Source organism: Moschus berezovskii, chromosome 12 (assembly GCF_049115385.1).
Source record: "Moschus berezovskii isolate FMDL1 chromosome 12, NW_MosBer_1.0, whole genome shotgun sequence".
Lineage (NCBI taxonomy): Eukaryota > Metazoa > Chordata > Mammalia > Artiodactyla > Moschidae > Moschus > Moschus berezovskii.
The window spans coordinates 82,837,718-82,852,066 of NC_142471.1; the positions used below are offsets into that span (position 1 = coordinate 82,837,718).

The 14,349-nt window shown below is 48.8% G+C and overlaps 1 protein-coding gene across 2 annotated transcripts in view; it reads right to left on the reverse strand.

Annotated features, from left to right (window-relative positions):
* Window positions 1-407: 407 nt before the first annotated feature.
* The window catches only part of HSPA12A (heat shock protein family A (Hsp70) member 12A), a 164,105-nt gene continuing 150,163 nt past the window's right edge, over window positions 408-14,349 (reverse strand). For both annotated transcript variants that reach the window (XM_055424567.2, XM_055424568.2), the window contains exons 7-12: window positions 12,834-13,005; window positions 9,248-9,334; window positions 8,578-8,682; window positions 7,618-7,876; window positions 6,585-6,688; window positions 408-4,626 (exon numbers count right to left, since the gene is read on the reverse strand). In XM_055424567.2, the coding sequence (XP_055280542.2) occupies window positions 3,989-4,626; window positions 6,585-6,688; window positions 7,618-7,876; window positions 8,578-8,682; window positions 9,248-9,334; window positions 12,834-13,005 (1,365 nt within the window). In that variant the 3' untranslated portion in view covers window positions 408-3,988. The remainder of the gene's footprint in view (window positions 4,627-6,584; window positions 6,689-7,617; window positions 7,877-8,577; window positions 8,683-9,247; window positions 9,335-12,833; window positions 13,006-14,349) is intronic.

Here is a 14,349-nt window from a genome sequence, read left to right on the forward strand (position 1 = left end):
TCATTCAACATTTATTAATGCCTGCTGTGTACGAATGAAATCCTTTGACAGTTCTTCTAAGAAACTTGAACCTCAGATAATATGCCAGAAGCAACTGACTAACATACCTCTGCCCATGGAATTTTCCAGGCAAGAATACTGGAGTGGGTTGCCATTTCCTCCTCTAGGGGATATTCCGGACCCAGGGATCGAATCCATGTCTCCTGTGTCTCCTGCTTTGCAGTCAGATTCTCGACCTACTGAGCCATCGGGGAAGCCCGTCTTATTGGAATGAAAGTTAATAAAGCTTGTAACACCTAAGAAAGGACCTGAAAATCAATTTCCACTGGAGATGGGGTAGAGGGGAAGGTCAGTAATGTATCTATAATTCCACTTAAAAATTTAATGAAAAAAAAGTCCAGGCCACATGAGATCAGTTTTGCTTTATTAGACATCTGTGAAGAAGAGTTTGCAGATACAATCAAATTGTGAACTGCTGCAAAGTTCTGTGAAGTTTTAATTTATCTTTTAGTGAACAGACCCCAATGGCTGATATTTTAGAATATAGTTCCATATTCCAAGCAGATGAGAGATGTGATGTTATGGCCAACAACTTTTATACTAGTCATCCACTTAAGCCGTTTCCCAGCATAAATATGCAGTTTAATCACAGCTATTTCATCTCTACAACGTGTGATTCGATCTTCAACTAATAATGCATTTTGACTCCTGTTTATATTGGTGCATGCGATTCTTCGCCACCCTGGCAATTAACCAGACCTGGACTCTAAAAGCTAAACTTGATCTAAATAACATTCTAGGGGTAGGGCAGGCTCTGTAATCTGGACTCATCTTAGCCATCAGTCTGCAAAAGCAGTTGTATGTCTCCTTTTTCCTATCGTGTCCATCTGTAACTTGTCATTCAACATTTATTAATGCCTGCTGTGTACAAAGGAAATCCTTTGACAGGTCTTCTTCTAAGAAACTTGAACTTCAGATAATATGCCAGGGATAACTGAGAAATGGGTCAAGACAACAGGCCTTTTAGAAACTTTCTAAGATTAGAAAACGTGCCCAAGTGTACCTATCCAGTGGTCTTACTCTAGAATATTTGGGGGGTGGGTGTGGAGAGGGGAGGGATGGATTTGAGGATTCTATGTGTGATTAGATTATTAGGACTGCATCTCTGGGGCCAGAAGAAAATCCAGTAAAATCATCACCCCCTCTCCATTATCTTTTTGCCAACATTGCAAATTTCAACCATGTCCTTGAAGAGAAATAGTGGACAAGGAGACCTCCTTAACACAAGGTGGGCAAGGCCTTACATTAGCCACAAAAAGGACTTGACTCTATTACTCACACTTAATCCAGTAGGAAGGCTGAATTTGTGTACTACCTGATTCCTTCCTTTGATTCTGGTGTCCTGAAAACATCACCATTTTGCCCTCAGAGTAATTGCATTGCCCCGAAAGGAGAGGTTGACAACCCTGCAGGATACATTTTTTGGAGGTTTCTCTGCACAGTCATGTGGCTTACAGAGCCAAATGGTTCAGCTCCCAAAGACAGGACAGGAGAATCAATACATTATTATGCTTCTTTAAATATAAACTGTGAACCTTTGGGAAGGATGTGCATGTGTAGAAAGCTCTGATGAAGCTGTCGACCCGTCAGGTCTATTTCTTAGAGGACTCTGACCCTAGGCACCTCCGTCTATTGTTGAGTCTACACACATAGTCCATAGCTTAGCATCAGTACAAATTAAGCATGGTCAAGAAATGAAGCCATGGAAAATTAAAGGCAGCAATGTCATCAGCAAAATTCAATGAGCATTTTCCCTTTTTTCTTTTTTAACAAGAAAAGCATATTGTAGAAATCAAGATTCTGTACAATTTTCTAATATTATATGTACATAAAATTATATTATAACTCAATTGAAAAGTCTTGTTTGTAGAGTATGGCTGGCAACACCAAAGAATGACCCAAAACATTAAGCTTTTGAAGCAGAGCAGGCAGCAAGAGGACCCTAGCACACACACCTTTGTGCCTGGAATGCAAAACCCAGCTCCTAAGGATGTGTCTAGCATTCTCCAGTTCTCTGGTGTGTTCGTGTTTCACATTCTAGTAGGGAATTCTGCAGCAAGGGTTGTGAAAAAGGAGACACATTAAAATGAAATTGGAGATGCTGTTTAAATTCTGCATCTGATAGTGGGCTGTGATAACGGGTTTGTGAATTCAACTCGCATTCAGAGTTGGTGGCTCTACCGTCTTCCCTTCTTTTATTATGCACGCCTCCGGTGATTTAAAACCGACTGAACTCCAGCAGGTGGAAAAGACAGCTTTGAACAGATCAGACGGGCTGTGAGTCGGGTTCTGGATTCTCTTCCTGCAGTTGGCTCCTGAAAGTGGAAGACTGGCTTTGCAAGTGGGGAAGGATGGGGAGCAGGCACACACACCAGTTGGTTCTTCTGCCCCATTCTTTGGCTGCCTTTCTTCCAATCTCTTTCCTCCCAGGCCCTGCCACCCCCAAGCCAGGTGGAACTCCAGTCCCATTCCCCAAAAGGCAAGGGGTGGGATCCTGGCACTTCACTGGTAGATCCTCTCCTTCAAGGAACCCAACCAGAGGTTTCAGTCTGTGCCCCAGCTTTCAAAAAACCTAAAGTTGGGAGTTTTCAGATTCCAATTCAGCCACAGTCCCCTGCGGCATTTACTAAACATTGCAGATTCCGGTTCCCTCTCCAAGACTCAAGTTCATAAACGGGAGAGGATCCAGGAACCTGTTTTTAAGAAGCCCCTAGGCAGTTCTTGCACGGGAGATCCACAGATCTGCTTTGAAAAAAAACAAAAACAAAAACCAGCTTCATTCATTCAGTATCGATCTCTGAACACCTGTAGGTAGAATCTTCAGTTCAAGTTTAGAATCGGAAGATTTTAACAAAACATTTCGTAGAACAGATTCTCTGCCTGTGTATCACTAATGCAGTCTTTCCAAAATGTGGAATTAAATGGCCAAAAACTCTTAGGGAGATGAGGGAGAGCCGGGAGGAGGGAGTTAGTTGAAAATATGTGTGCTCATTGAGGAAAGGGGCTGTTCCAAAGCCTGTTCCCGTGTTCACGCCCAGGCTTGGTGATGTGAACAAGGCAACTTGCGACTTCATTTTCTCACACAGAATCCTACTGGAGTTAGCGTGAATTACTTATGAATTCAGAAATCAGGATTTGGCCTTTGGGGAGTTCTTTCCCAGCATATAAATAGCCTGGGATATGTCAGTAGCTCGATATCCATTTCCCTCGAAGCAAATTTTCACCTGCTGAAAAGCTGAGGTGTCAGAGCTCCCACTCACAAATCCTAGCGGATTAGCTGAAGCTGCAGTTATTCTTCACTGAACCTATTTGGAAGTTAAATTATGAGAACCTAAAATAGTGCCCAGTGTAGGCAGGCTTCTCCCACCGGCTAAAAAATCCCTCCAAGCTCCCACTGAGTCACCACTTTCAATCACATGATGATGAAAAGGAATTAACTGCAGATGGATGGTATTTTATATGGACTGCCATCCAAAATACGTAAAAAGAAAAGTCTCAGAGAGATGAAGAGTCTCCTCTTGGCTCAAAGATCTTATTTCAAATCTGGAAAGTTTGCGATAGGGCACCCTAAGTTCTACGGAAGGGAGAGCTCTTCAACCCCAGCCCAGTCACTGCTGCAGAAATGTACTGATTCCCTTGTCAGGTGGGCATTTCACCACTTTGTACCTGTGAACACTAGCTGCTCTTCTCAGATGCTCAAATTTCCTATTCCCCAACCTCCATCTTCACTGCCAACAGTTTTTCTGACTCCAGTGTGCCCTCAGAAACATCCCCTAATTATGTCTAGCCCTGGCTGTTCTCATCTTCCCTGCTGGAATTCAGATGGGTGATGGCAAGGGTCAAGGGCAGGGAAAGAACAGTCAGGGTTGAGGTCAGCAGATGCGGGTGAGCCGAGTCCACAGCGGGGACCAGCGGCAGGGAGGGCCGGTTAGTAATTTAAGAAGTCGATCCCAACCTTGACACTCTTGGAAGTGGCTATATCAACAGCCGTAGCCTTGATCTCGGTGTCCCCGAACTGCATGAGGGTCTGGATCTCCCTGCGGGCGGGCACGTTGGTACTGCTGGCCCCGGTGAGATCCAGGCGCAGCGTGCCACACTTCTTCACCCCGGGGTCGGTGATGAAGCTCACGTCGTCCAGCTCGGAGCTGTAGATGTTGATGACTATGACCAGCTGGGAGGGCTTGGCTGGGGTGTAGCTGCGCTTCACCAGCTCGCCAAGGGCCACGGACTGGTCAGCGGAGATGAACTTGTCGAAGACATCGGTGCACCAGCGGGTGCCGTCCTTCACCAGCAGCTTCTCAGGCGGGTGCTTGCCCTCCACGTAGCGGTTCAGCACGCCCACCCCATAGGTGAGCGGGGACCGGCGCACCTTGATGACCGCGGGGTCCAGGCCAAAGAGGACGGCGCCCTTCAGGATGGTGAGGCCCACGTCCTGGGGGATGATGACGCGGCACTTGTCGCCGAAGGCAGCCTGCACCGCCTGCTGCAGGAGGGGCGCCTCGGCGAAGCCGCCCACCAGGAAGAGGAACTTGACCGTGGACACCTCCGGCTTCTGAAACAGGTCCCCTGAAAGGGAAGAGGAAGGGACAAGCGACCTGTCACCAAAAGCCAAGGGGGGCTGGGTGGCCTGAGGATGTGAGGAATGGACCAACTGGAGGACACTCTTGGTCTGAACTCGAAGATAATACTTTTGTAGAGCTAGTCCTTTAAGGAAAGGAGGTTTGATGGGCTTCCCTGGTGATCCAGCGGTTAAGAATCTGCCTCGCAATGCAGCGGACACCAGTTCGATCCCTGGTCCAGGAAGATTCCACCTTCCGCAGGGAAAGATTCCGAGTGCCGCAACTACTAAGTACACACTGGAGGTTGTGCTTGGCAACAAGAGAAACCGCTGCAATGGGAAACCTGCATGCTCACCGCAGCTGGAGAGGAGCCCCGCTCGCTGCAACCAGAGAAGGGCCTTCAGGCAGCAACAAAGACCCAGCACAGCCAAAAATAAAGAAATATATATATGTACATTCAGCTATGTACATGGAATAGCTTAGACTGAAATGCTAGGTATATGTGTTGACTTCAGTGTATGACCCTTAATTGTTAAGCTATGAAATTAAAACTGTGTTTAACTGGCAGTCCGACAAATAAGTTAATGTAGAGAAGTGTTGGTCTGTATAGTTGTAGTAAGTGGGATTCATTGTGATGCTTCTGCTTTTATTCTATTGCCTCAACTGTTACGTGAAGATGGCATGCTGTATAATTTAATTTAGCCTGCGGTATCAGTGATAGAAATGATACCTTTATAAAGAAGGGGTTTATCATAACATGCTGCTTCTTGAGGGCTTACACTTGTAGAACTGCTTTCCCTTCTTGTGCTGTGCCATCTTTTACTAATATATATAGTTATTGGTCCTGGTTACTTTTTTTGCCGCCCACCCTTGGACCACAGTAAGCCTTAGAGTAGTGACTTCTGGAGCAGGGAAACTTAGAGGTTAGAGTGATGAGACTTTTACATGGAGAAGTAATTTGCATGTATGAGATAGGAAGGTGTTTTTGTAGGTATGTTACAGGCTTACTTTAAACCATTTAACTTACGCTCCAGAGTAACTGTAATTTAATGTTGGTAGTATAGCAAATTATGATGAATAGCTTTAATTGTATGTTTAAAGTCATATGTTCACAAGCTTAAATCTGGTATCAGAATTTAAGCAATTCTTGAAATGTATGAATGTCTCTTTAATATACTGATTAAAAAGCAAAATATATATATATATATTATTTTTCAAGAAAGGAGGTCTGTACATTAGTATGCTCAGGAATAAAAACTCAAGCTACTGCTAAGTAGAAACCCATTTTCACAGCTAGATGGTGATCAGTTTAAGTAGTTCTTTGTTAGGTGTAAGTGACTACCCCTGGCCCTCTCCCAACCTGCGGTTCTGTTAAGTGAGTTAAGGCAGGATGTTAGAAATATTATTCTTTGGTTTTCATCAAATTCCCACCCCCCCCCGGGGGTTCTGATTGGCTAGGTACGGAGTGGGAAGTGGAGGCCCTGGATACTGGAAGAGACCTTGGTGAGTCTACTGCGTCCCCAGGTGAGGGCCCTGGTGTGTGTGTGTTGTGGGCGGAGGGGGGGCGGGAATAGACCTTTCTTTGGTTTACACACTGTTCCTCCTTCCTAGCAGAGATTATGGTTTCTAATCTAGTCTGATAACCAAGGACCATCCATTCACTAAGGCCTGTCACTCGATAAGAATAATGCTTTAGATGTCCCTGCTCGCTGACTTTTGAAGCCAAATGGAAAGCCCAGATGAGGAGGGGCTCTGGGTTGCTCTGCAGTACCTGTGGCAGTGCCCAGCAGCTGCCCTCGTACATGCCCAGGCCCTGCCCACTCCTCCAGGGCCCTGACCCGTGGCACCAAACCCTGGACCCGCTGCCATCCCAATTTCACATATACTGGTGGGTGATGCTGGAAACGCCAGTCCCCATTCTTGGCTCTGCCCCACCGAGTGGCCAAGCCCTGGCTGATCACTTACGGAGATGCTCAATGATGCTGTCGATAGTCGGCTTAAAAAGGGCATTCATGGCGTCTGGACTCATCCTCAGCATCCCCTGCGAGGACCACTTGACAAAATCCACACTGTGGGGCGGGCAGAGAGAGAGGGTGTAGAAAGGATACCCAAGTCCCAGGCCCTGGCAGAACAGCCGTCATGTCTGAGGGGGAAGGGGGTCTGAAAATCCAAAGATCCCTTCAGTTCAGTTCAGTTGCTCAGTCATGTCCGACTCTTTGTGACCCCATGAATCACAGCACGCCAGGCCTCCCTGTCCATCACCAACTCCCGGAGTTCACCCAAACTCATGTCCATCGAGTTGGTGATGCCATCCAGCCATCTCATTCTCTGTTGTCCCCTTCTCTTCCCGCCCCCAATCCTTCCCAGCATCAGAGTCAACTCGTCGCATGAGGTGGCCAAAGTATTGGAGTTTCAGCTTTAGCATTAGTCCTTCCAATGAACACCCAGGATTGATCTCCTAGTAATACCCTAAACCACCGGGATCTAGACCCTTAGGAGCTTAAAGCTAAGGCACAACCTCTTCCATTTCTTTTTACTTTGGGCTCTGGCCAACCCTCTCCTGATACAGTGAAAGCCAAAGTCTAATGCAAAAGACAGGGTGACAATTCATTCAACAACTATTTACTGAGCACCTACCAGCTATGCCCCAGGTTCTGTTGTGGACCCTGGGGACAAAGCAGGGGCCAAACTTCCCTGCTTTCGTAAAGTTTATCTTTTTAGTGCATAATCATAGCTAACACATGGATAGCACTTTCTAGGTCCCAGGCATTGTGGTAACCGTATACGAATTCATTTCACCCTCACGGCAACCCTTTGAGGTAAGTGGAATTATCATGCCCGTGTTCCAGATGAAAAAAATAAGGACCAGAAAAGTGGAGTCACTTGCCCAAGGTCACACAGCAAGCGTGTAGGATTTGAACTCAGAGTCCACACCCCCTTCCTCCCTCCCATCAACATGTTCTACCCCTGTCCTGAGCCAAACATGAGCCCGACTCACTTGCTCTTCCTCAAGGCGTGCTCCACGCTGTGTCCCCGGAACTTCTTGTAGTAGTCAATGAAGGAGAAGGGCAGGGTGATGTTCAGTGGGTTAGTTCGGTCTGGGGCAGCCGCTCTTTTTCGAGATTCGAATGCAATCATTAAGTCAACCCAGGCTGCAGGACGCTTGATTTTAAATTGCTCAATAAAATCCTCTCCAAATATCTTACACAGAAGCTTTTCGAATTCATAGTCTACTCCTAAAGATCCATAGGGTCCACCTGGGTCAAGAAGAAAATGGGAGACCACTCTGTTAGAAACAGAAACAGAATCCAAAGTCTGAGAAGCAGCCTACCCCAGGTTTTGCCAAAGACAGTAGCCCAAACGTGGGCCCACTTAGCCAGCAGACCGCAGCTGTGTGTTTTTACTTACTCTTTAAAACCCTTAGGGTCTTCTTATTGCACATGGGAAAACTATCCTATAGAAATCACTCATCAACAATCAGTTTAAAATTATTTACATTTTAAATAAAATCAATGCATTTAGCTAATTGGGAGCATTGTGGTATTCCTGCCCAAGAAATCTAAGGACAGAGTCTGTGAAGCCAGCAGACCTCACCAAGTCCCTGTGATCTACTAATTACTCAACCTTTCCATCCCCACTAAGAGGACGAGCACGTTCTTTGGTTTTGGTGGTCTCATCCTGGGACCTTCCTGGAAAGCTTAGCCACAGCCCCAGATCACAGGTGATGATCATGGCCAGGATCTGAAACAGGTTCACTTTAGGCCCGGACCCAAGTTATGGTGGTTTGTGTTTAAAGGCCATTTAATGGCATTTTGCTCTCTGGTCTCACACATCCATACTGCTCATAATCCCACGTGCTGATGGCATTGAAAGAACGAGATGCTGAGAGAAATCAGAAATGAGTAAAACAGCTCAGGTATGAGAAAATTAGCCATTTCCCTCATTTTCTCAGGCTTACCCGTTGCTTTGTACAGTTCTTTAAGATGTCCCTCTGGTAACCGTATCTGATGGACTGTCAGGTCTACGGTGCCACCGCCACTGTCCACCACCACATACTTGTCACCTGGTACAAAACAGCCATCCTTTATACAGACCACTTGTCCACTGTGTCCTGGAACAATCTGGCAGGCGATGATGGTGTACCCAGCTAAGCTCCATCATCACCCATTCGCACAATGGTTTTGCTAATTAGGAGCACAGCGAGTTATTCATGGCTAAAGAGCATGAGATAATGTCTGCCCAGAAGTGCCGGTTAGCGTGGACTGTGAACACAGATGAACGAGTCTTTGACTAAAGCACTCATGTCACACGACACTGCATACCTGGCACGCACAAGTCGACAACTTCCTGCCAAGGTTTAACAGCACCATCGAATGACCTGCTGTTTAACACAAGGCTTACTCTGGAACTGGTGAGTTCCAGCTCCTCCTTTTCTTCTGAAGAGCCTCCATGGTTTTAGAACATGCAAAATTACAGCTCCAAAAAGAGCTGTCCCTGGGCCAGCAGGTCTGTAAAACCAACTGATTTGGAACATTTTCCAAAAGTGTAAAAGGAACAAATAGGAATGCATTTTTGCCAACACACACACACATAATCCAGCAGGGGCAAAGGACAGTCAAGGACATTACCTTCCTCCAGCTCGGACCAGATTTCTCCTATGACATTCTCCACCAGAAAGGTCCGACTCTGCCGATTACGTCGTGTGTGTTCCTTAGCTAGTGGCCAACACAAAGAAAATAACAGCGGGTGAGAAAGCATGAAGAGCCGCAGTCCCTGAAGTCCGTGGAGGTGAAAGAGCATGGGAGGTTTGGGAACAGAACATTCGGTGATCTTGATCGGAATGATTACATAAATACAACATGGGGAATGACAAAGCCAGCTCTTCCACAGCAAGGAGCTATTTCCACCAGCCTCCATCTATTCATCTGCCTGGAGCTAGCCAGTGCCCTGCTGAAAAGCGCACTGTGGTGAGATTCCCTTCCTCCAGGAACAGTTTCAGGGGAATGGAAATAAAATAGGTCAGTTTCCTGGCTCTGCTGCCCTAGGGAGGAAGCTGTCTGCCAAATGGCCTGCAGTGCGCTTGGTTAAATAATTTCACATCAAGGAACTTGGTCTGATACATGGAATGCGGGGTATGTTTTCCTAACTGGATCTGGGATAAACCGGCCAGGAGCCCTTTCCAGACCCCGTTGAAGTCGATATGCTCTTCCGCCACAAGGTGGCGCGGCTGAACCTAGCAAAGCCGGCGCCGCCTTTTTCCTGCACAATGCGGGACAGCCTAGGGGTGGCTGGGGTACTCAGTGGCTGTGAGGCCTTGCATGGGTATTTCATCTCCCGCTGGCTCCCGACAGCCCCGTGAGACGGACAGGGCCCAAGTCAGCGTCCTGTGTTCAGACGAGGAAACCAGGTCAGGGAGGTCAAGGGACTTGCCGTTCCCACGACTCTGTCTTGCAGCCTGAAATGAACCCTCAGACGGTGGACCCCCTGCCTTTGAGACTTAACAATTTAGAGTGAAGTCTGAAAATGCAGAATACGAATGTTAAAGAGGAGGGAAAGATGCTGGGAGAGGGAGCCTGGGAAGCACCAGAGCACAGGCACGATGGGAATTGGGGCAAAAAATCACTTAACCTCTCTTGGCTTCAGTTTCCGCATCCACAAAGTGGGATGATACTACTTGAGCCAAGTTCCACGCAGGCTGAGCAGGGACTGGCCCTCTGACTTGCTGTCAGCACCCACTGTGACACCAGGCACACAGTAGGTGATGAGAAAGGCAAAGCACCAAGTATGAGACAGTGAACCCAACAAATGACCCCTGCCGTGAACAGTTTTAGTCCCTCAGCCCTACAAATCCATCTGCTGCTTGTTATCCAATAAAGGACCCTTGACCCTCCAGCCTCCTTAAGCAAGGAGCACAGTGTTCACAAAACAGCATCTCCTCTGAGGATCAGAATGGCAAACATCAACATCGGGCCAGCCTTAAGTTCCTCAGGTCATCCCTGATTAAAGAGCTCCGGCAGGCCTGGGAGGGATCCCCGAACTCAGGGTTTCTCTCCTATTCCCAGCTCCAGATGAACTTACACTGAACACTTTGCAGTGGGTACTGACAACAGTCTAGGTGGCTAAGAAAATGGCATGTGTAAAAAATGGCCAAGTGAGGCTAATAAAACATGTTCTGAGCGCTCAAAAAATCCTGCTTTTCAGGCAAGTATGCCCAAGATTGTGAAAAATGTAGCCTTTACTAATGTCGTCAAGTCTTTTTGGAGTCAAATAATACCAACAGGAAACCCTGCAGTGCTGGGCGCAGAGTGCAAGCTCTGGCCTCCTCAGTCGTGGCCACTGGGCGTCCATCAGGGAGGGGCATCAGAGGGCAGAGAATGGCCCGGGGTGGGGGCTCAGGCTACCGATGCCATCCTGCGTACCCCCTGATTAAGCACTCTGCCAGGCCTTCCCACCCAGCACTCTGTCCTTCTGGGAGGGAGGTTCTCACCAAGAAGCAAGGTTAAGATGGAACCACTGCCTCACTGACGCTCTGAGGGGTGGTGAGGATTTCAGAAACCAAAGCCACCCCTCTGAGCAAAGAAAACAACAGCCAATTCCACAAGGAACAGGACACAGACACGGGGCAGTGTGGACATGATACGATACATTAAAGGAAAGGCAAACAAAACTCTTGAGCTCTTGGGAATGGCAAGCGTTCTAACAGTTCCCTCCTGTGTGAATGTTGTACTTAAGAAGTGTCAAGGAAAGCTGTGTTGAATTAGCTAATTCTGGCATGAGCTGCCATCTATGAACAATTGAGTAAGAATCCATATATGAAATAGAGAGCCCAGTCAGACCTTCTTTTTTCCAATTAAAAAAACAATGATCCTGAATATTTAAAACGTGGATGCACTGGGTTTAGTAAGCAGTGAGGCTAGCCTTGTGAGAAAAAAGGCAAATCGAGCCCCAAGACTTGGAGGGAAGGCTGCTTTCGTTCATTCTGGGTGAATCAGATCCAGGCTGCAAACACATGGCCCTGGCAGGCTGAGGGGGCAGCAGCCTGGTGACAAGTGAACTTCTTGCCACTGTCTCATGGCTCAGGTTCACAGACTCCTCCATCCTAGGTTAAAAGTGCAGAGCAGTGGCCGCTGGGGCAGAGTCACCTTGTAAAGAGGAAGACAGCCCTGTCTGGACAGGAATGTGTGCCCGCCAAGGGTGAGCCTGGGGCTTGGTGCCCCAGGCAGTGCAGAAACAGGCTTCAAGCTGAGGAACAAGGAAAGCTCAGAACCAGCTGGTGACAGTCCTCACTCACGTCATCCTCTCCTCCTCCAGGACCGGGGCCTTCCAGGGCAGGGTGGAGGTGGGCTGGAGTGATGGGGGGCGGGGGTTGACCTCCTCACTTGGGCAGAGAGCTCAGAGCTGGGGTGCACAGTGCCACCCCCCCCCCCCCACAGCTCCTTAGCATCCATGTTCACCCACGTGGCTCTGACTGACCCAGGGTATCTGCAGACTGCATGGCCCTGGACAGATCTAAAGAGCCCTACATTCCAGGGAAAACAGTTCTGAGGAGCAAGCTTGTGAGCAACTTGCATATAGGTCAATATCAGGTTTTTCCATAAACTGTCACGGAATTTTTGGCCAACCCAATATTGGAGAGAAAAAAGGCCTTTAAAATGCCCAACCTGGGTTTCCCTGGGCGGTGCTCCTTCCCACAGTTAAATGAGCATCAACCCCTCAGGGAAAGTCCGCCCTTTTCACCTCTAGCCTCAACTCTCCCAGGTTTCTAGTTAAGATTCACAATGAGCATGTCACGTACAAAGCAGCTCCAATGAATGAGTCAGCGACAAATCAACAGTCTTAATGGAGGCATTAATACCAGGCCAGTGGAATTAGATTAAGAATCAGTTAATAGACAGGAAAGACTTAAAAGCCGAGTAAAATGCATGGCCAAGAGCCACTCCTGGACTGCTCTCACGGTCTTGGGAGAGAAGGGTCCTCCCCTTAGGCACTTGGGTGGGTGATAAACTAGGGTAACCACTGCATAGTTTACAGTGTCCTTGGAGGGGCCAGGTTGGGGGACGGGGGCGCTGAGCACAGAGGTACTTAACTCCAGCCTCCTCCAGAAGCATCTTGAGGTCTCCTGACGGCACTGAGTGCCTTTGCAAACTCTGAGGCAGAGACACATGCAGGGGGCTGGAGGGGGGATGGCGGGGAGGGGAGAGAGAGAGCAGGTACCCTGTGCAAACCCAGCTCCTACTGTGTCACTGGAGCTGTACCCGTTGACCGCGGCCTTGCTGCTCAGATCAGTCATCTGGTGCAGCCGCAGCTTCCGGCAGTAGATGGAGGCTGCCTCGGGCTCCAGGGCAATGATGAGCTGCTCCGAGTTCTCCGGGGAGGCCAGGCCTGCCTGGAAGACAGAAGGCAAGGCTGGGACCTGGGTTCCCTGGATGGGACCCCTCCGAGTACACCCCTGCCTTGGGAGTGAGCACCCCCAAGGAAGGGGCGCTCATGCTCTGCTTGTTGGGGAAACTCCCTCCACAGGCCCCTGCAGAGCCTAAAATCGGGGGTGACTGGGTGCTGAGCCCTAAGCCAGGTACCCAAACATCACAGAGTGGGCACAGGAAAGGAAGTGAAAGTGAAGTCGCTCAGTCGCGTCCAAGTCTTTGCGACCCCATGGACTGCAACCCGCCAGGCTCCCCTGTCCATGGGATTTTCCAGGCAAGAGTACTGGAATGGGGTGCCAATGTACAAGTATTCTTGGCAAGTGCCAGGCTCTGTAAGCCTCAGGGCCGCAAGCATGTTTGGCCCGCTTGGACCACAGCTGAGAAGCCCAAAGGGGCAAAGGATCCAAAACTTAGAAAACCAGCCCAGGATGGAAGGCTGATGATGGTCTGTTTCCGGTTCTAGAACTAAATGGTAGGACCGAGGCCTAGCAAACCCCAATGGTCGGTAGCCTAGGAAACAGAAAGGCCATCGCTGAGCCTCAGCTGTGCGAGAATCTGAATCTGCTATATGGGCATCTGACCTGTTATCTCCAGATCACTGAGGGGGCTCCGGGAGAAAGCCCTTCACCCCTGCCCTGGAATCCACAGAGTCCCCAGGTCCTAGATGCGGGGAAAGCGCACAGGCAGTCATCCTGTGCACAGCCCCTCTCCTGTTCACAGCAGGTGTGTGTCTGCCCCGTGACGCCTGGCTTGCTCCAGCCACAACCCCTCCAGGCCTCTCGAAGGGCAGCCAGGGGGCTTTGGGAACACCCCTCTGAGGGTGCCTGGAACACGAGATGTGGCCTGCTTGCTGAAGCTGCACATGTGCACAGATGTCCTTGGTTGCCAACACAACGGGAAACTAAAACTAGCTCATTCCGGCACCGCCGTGTTTGCTGTCTTTGCTGCCATTTCTGAGGGAACCCGGGATGCTCCCCGGGTGCAACATCCACTTTGGAGAAGACCCCCAGTTCTCCCCAGGCCCCAGGAGATAGACTCATCTTGGCAGCCAGGGACCAAGGTCTGCCTAACATCACACTCGTAAATGACCCATGGGGAAGAGCCAGCCTAGGGTCATGAGCAGAAGGGGCTTTGGAGGGTCAATTATTGGGCAAGGAAGGGAGGGGAGTTGAGGTTAGAAATTACAGACACCTTTTGTCCAACTCCTCCACTTTATGCAGAAAGAAACCAAGGCTTGGAGAGGTAGGGTGACCAACTGTCCTGGGTTTCCTGGGACACTGATCTCTCAGTGCCCAAACTGGGACAGT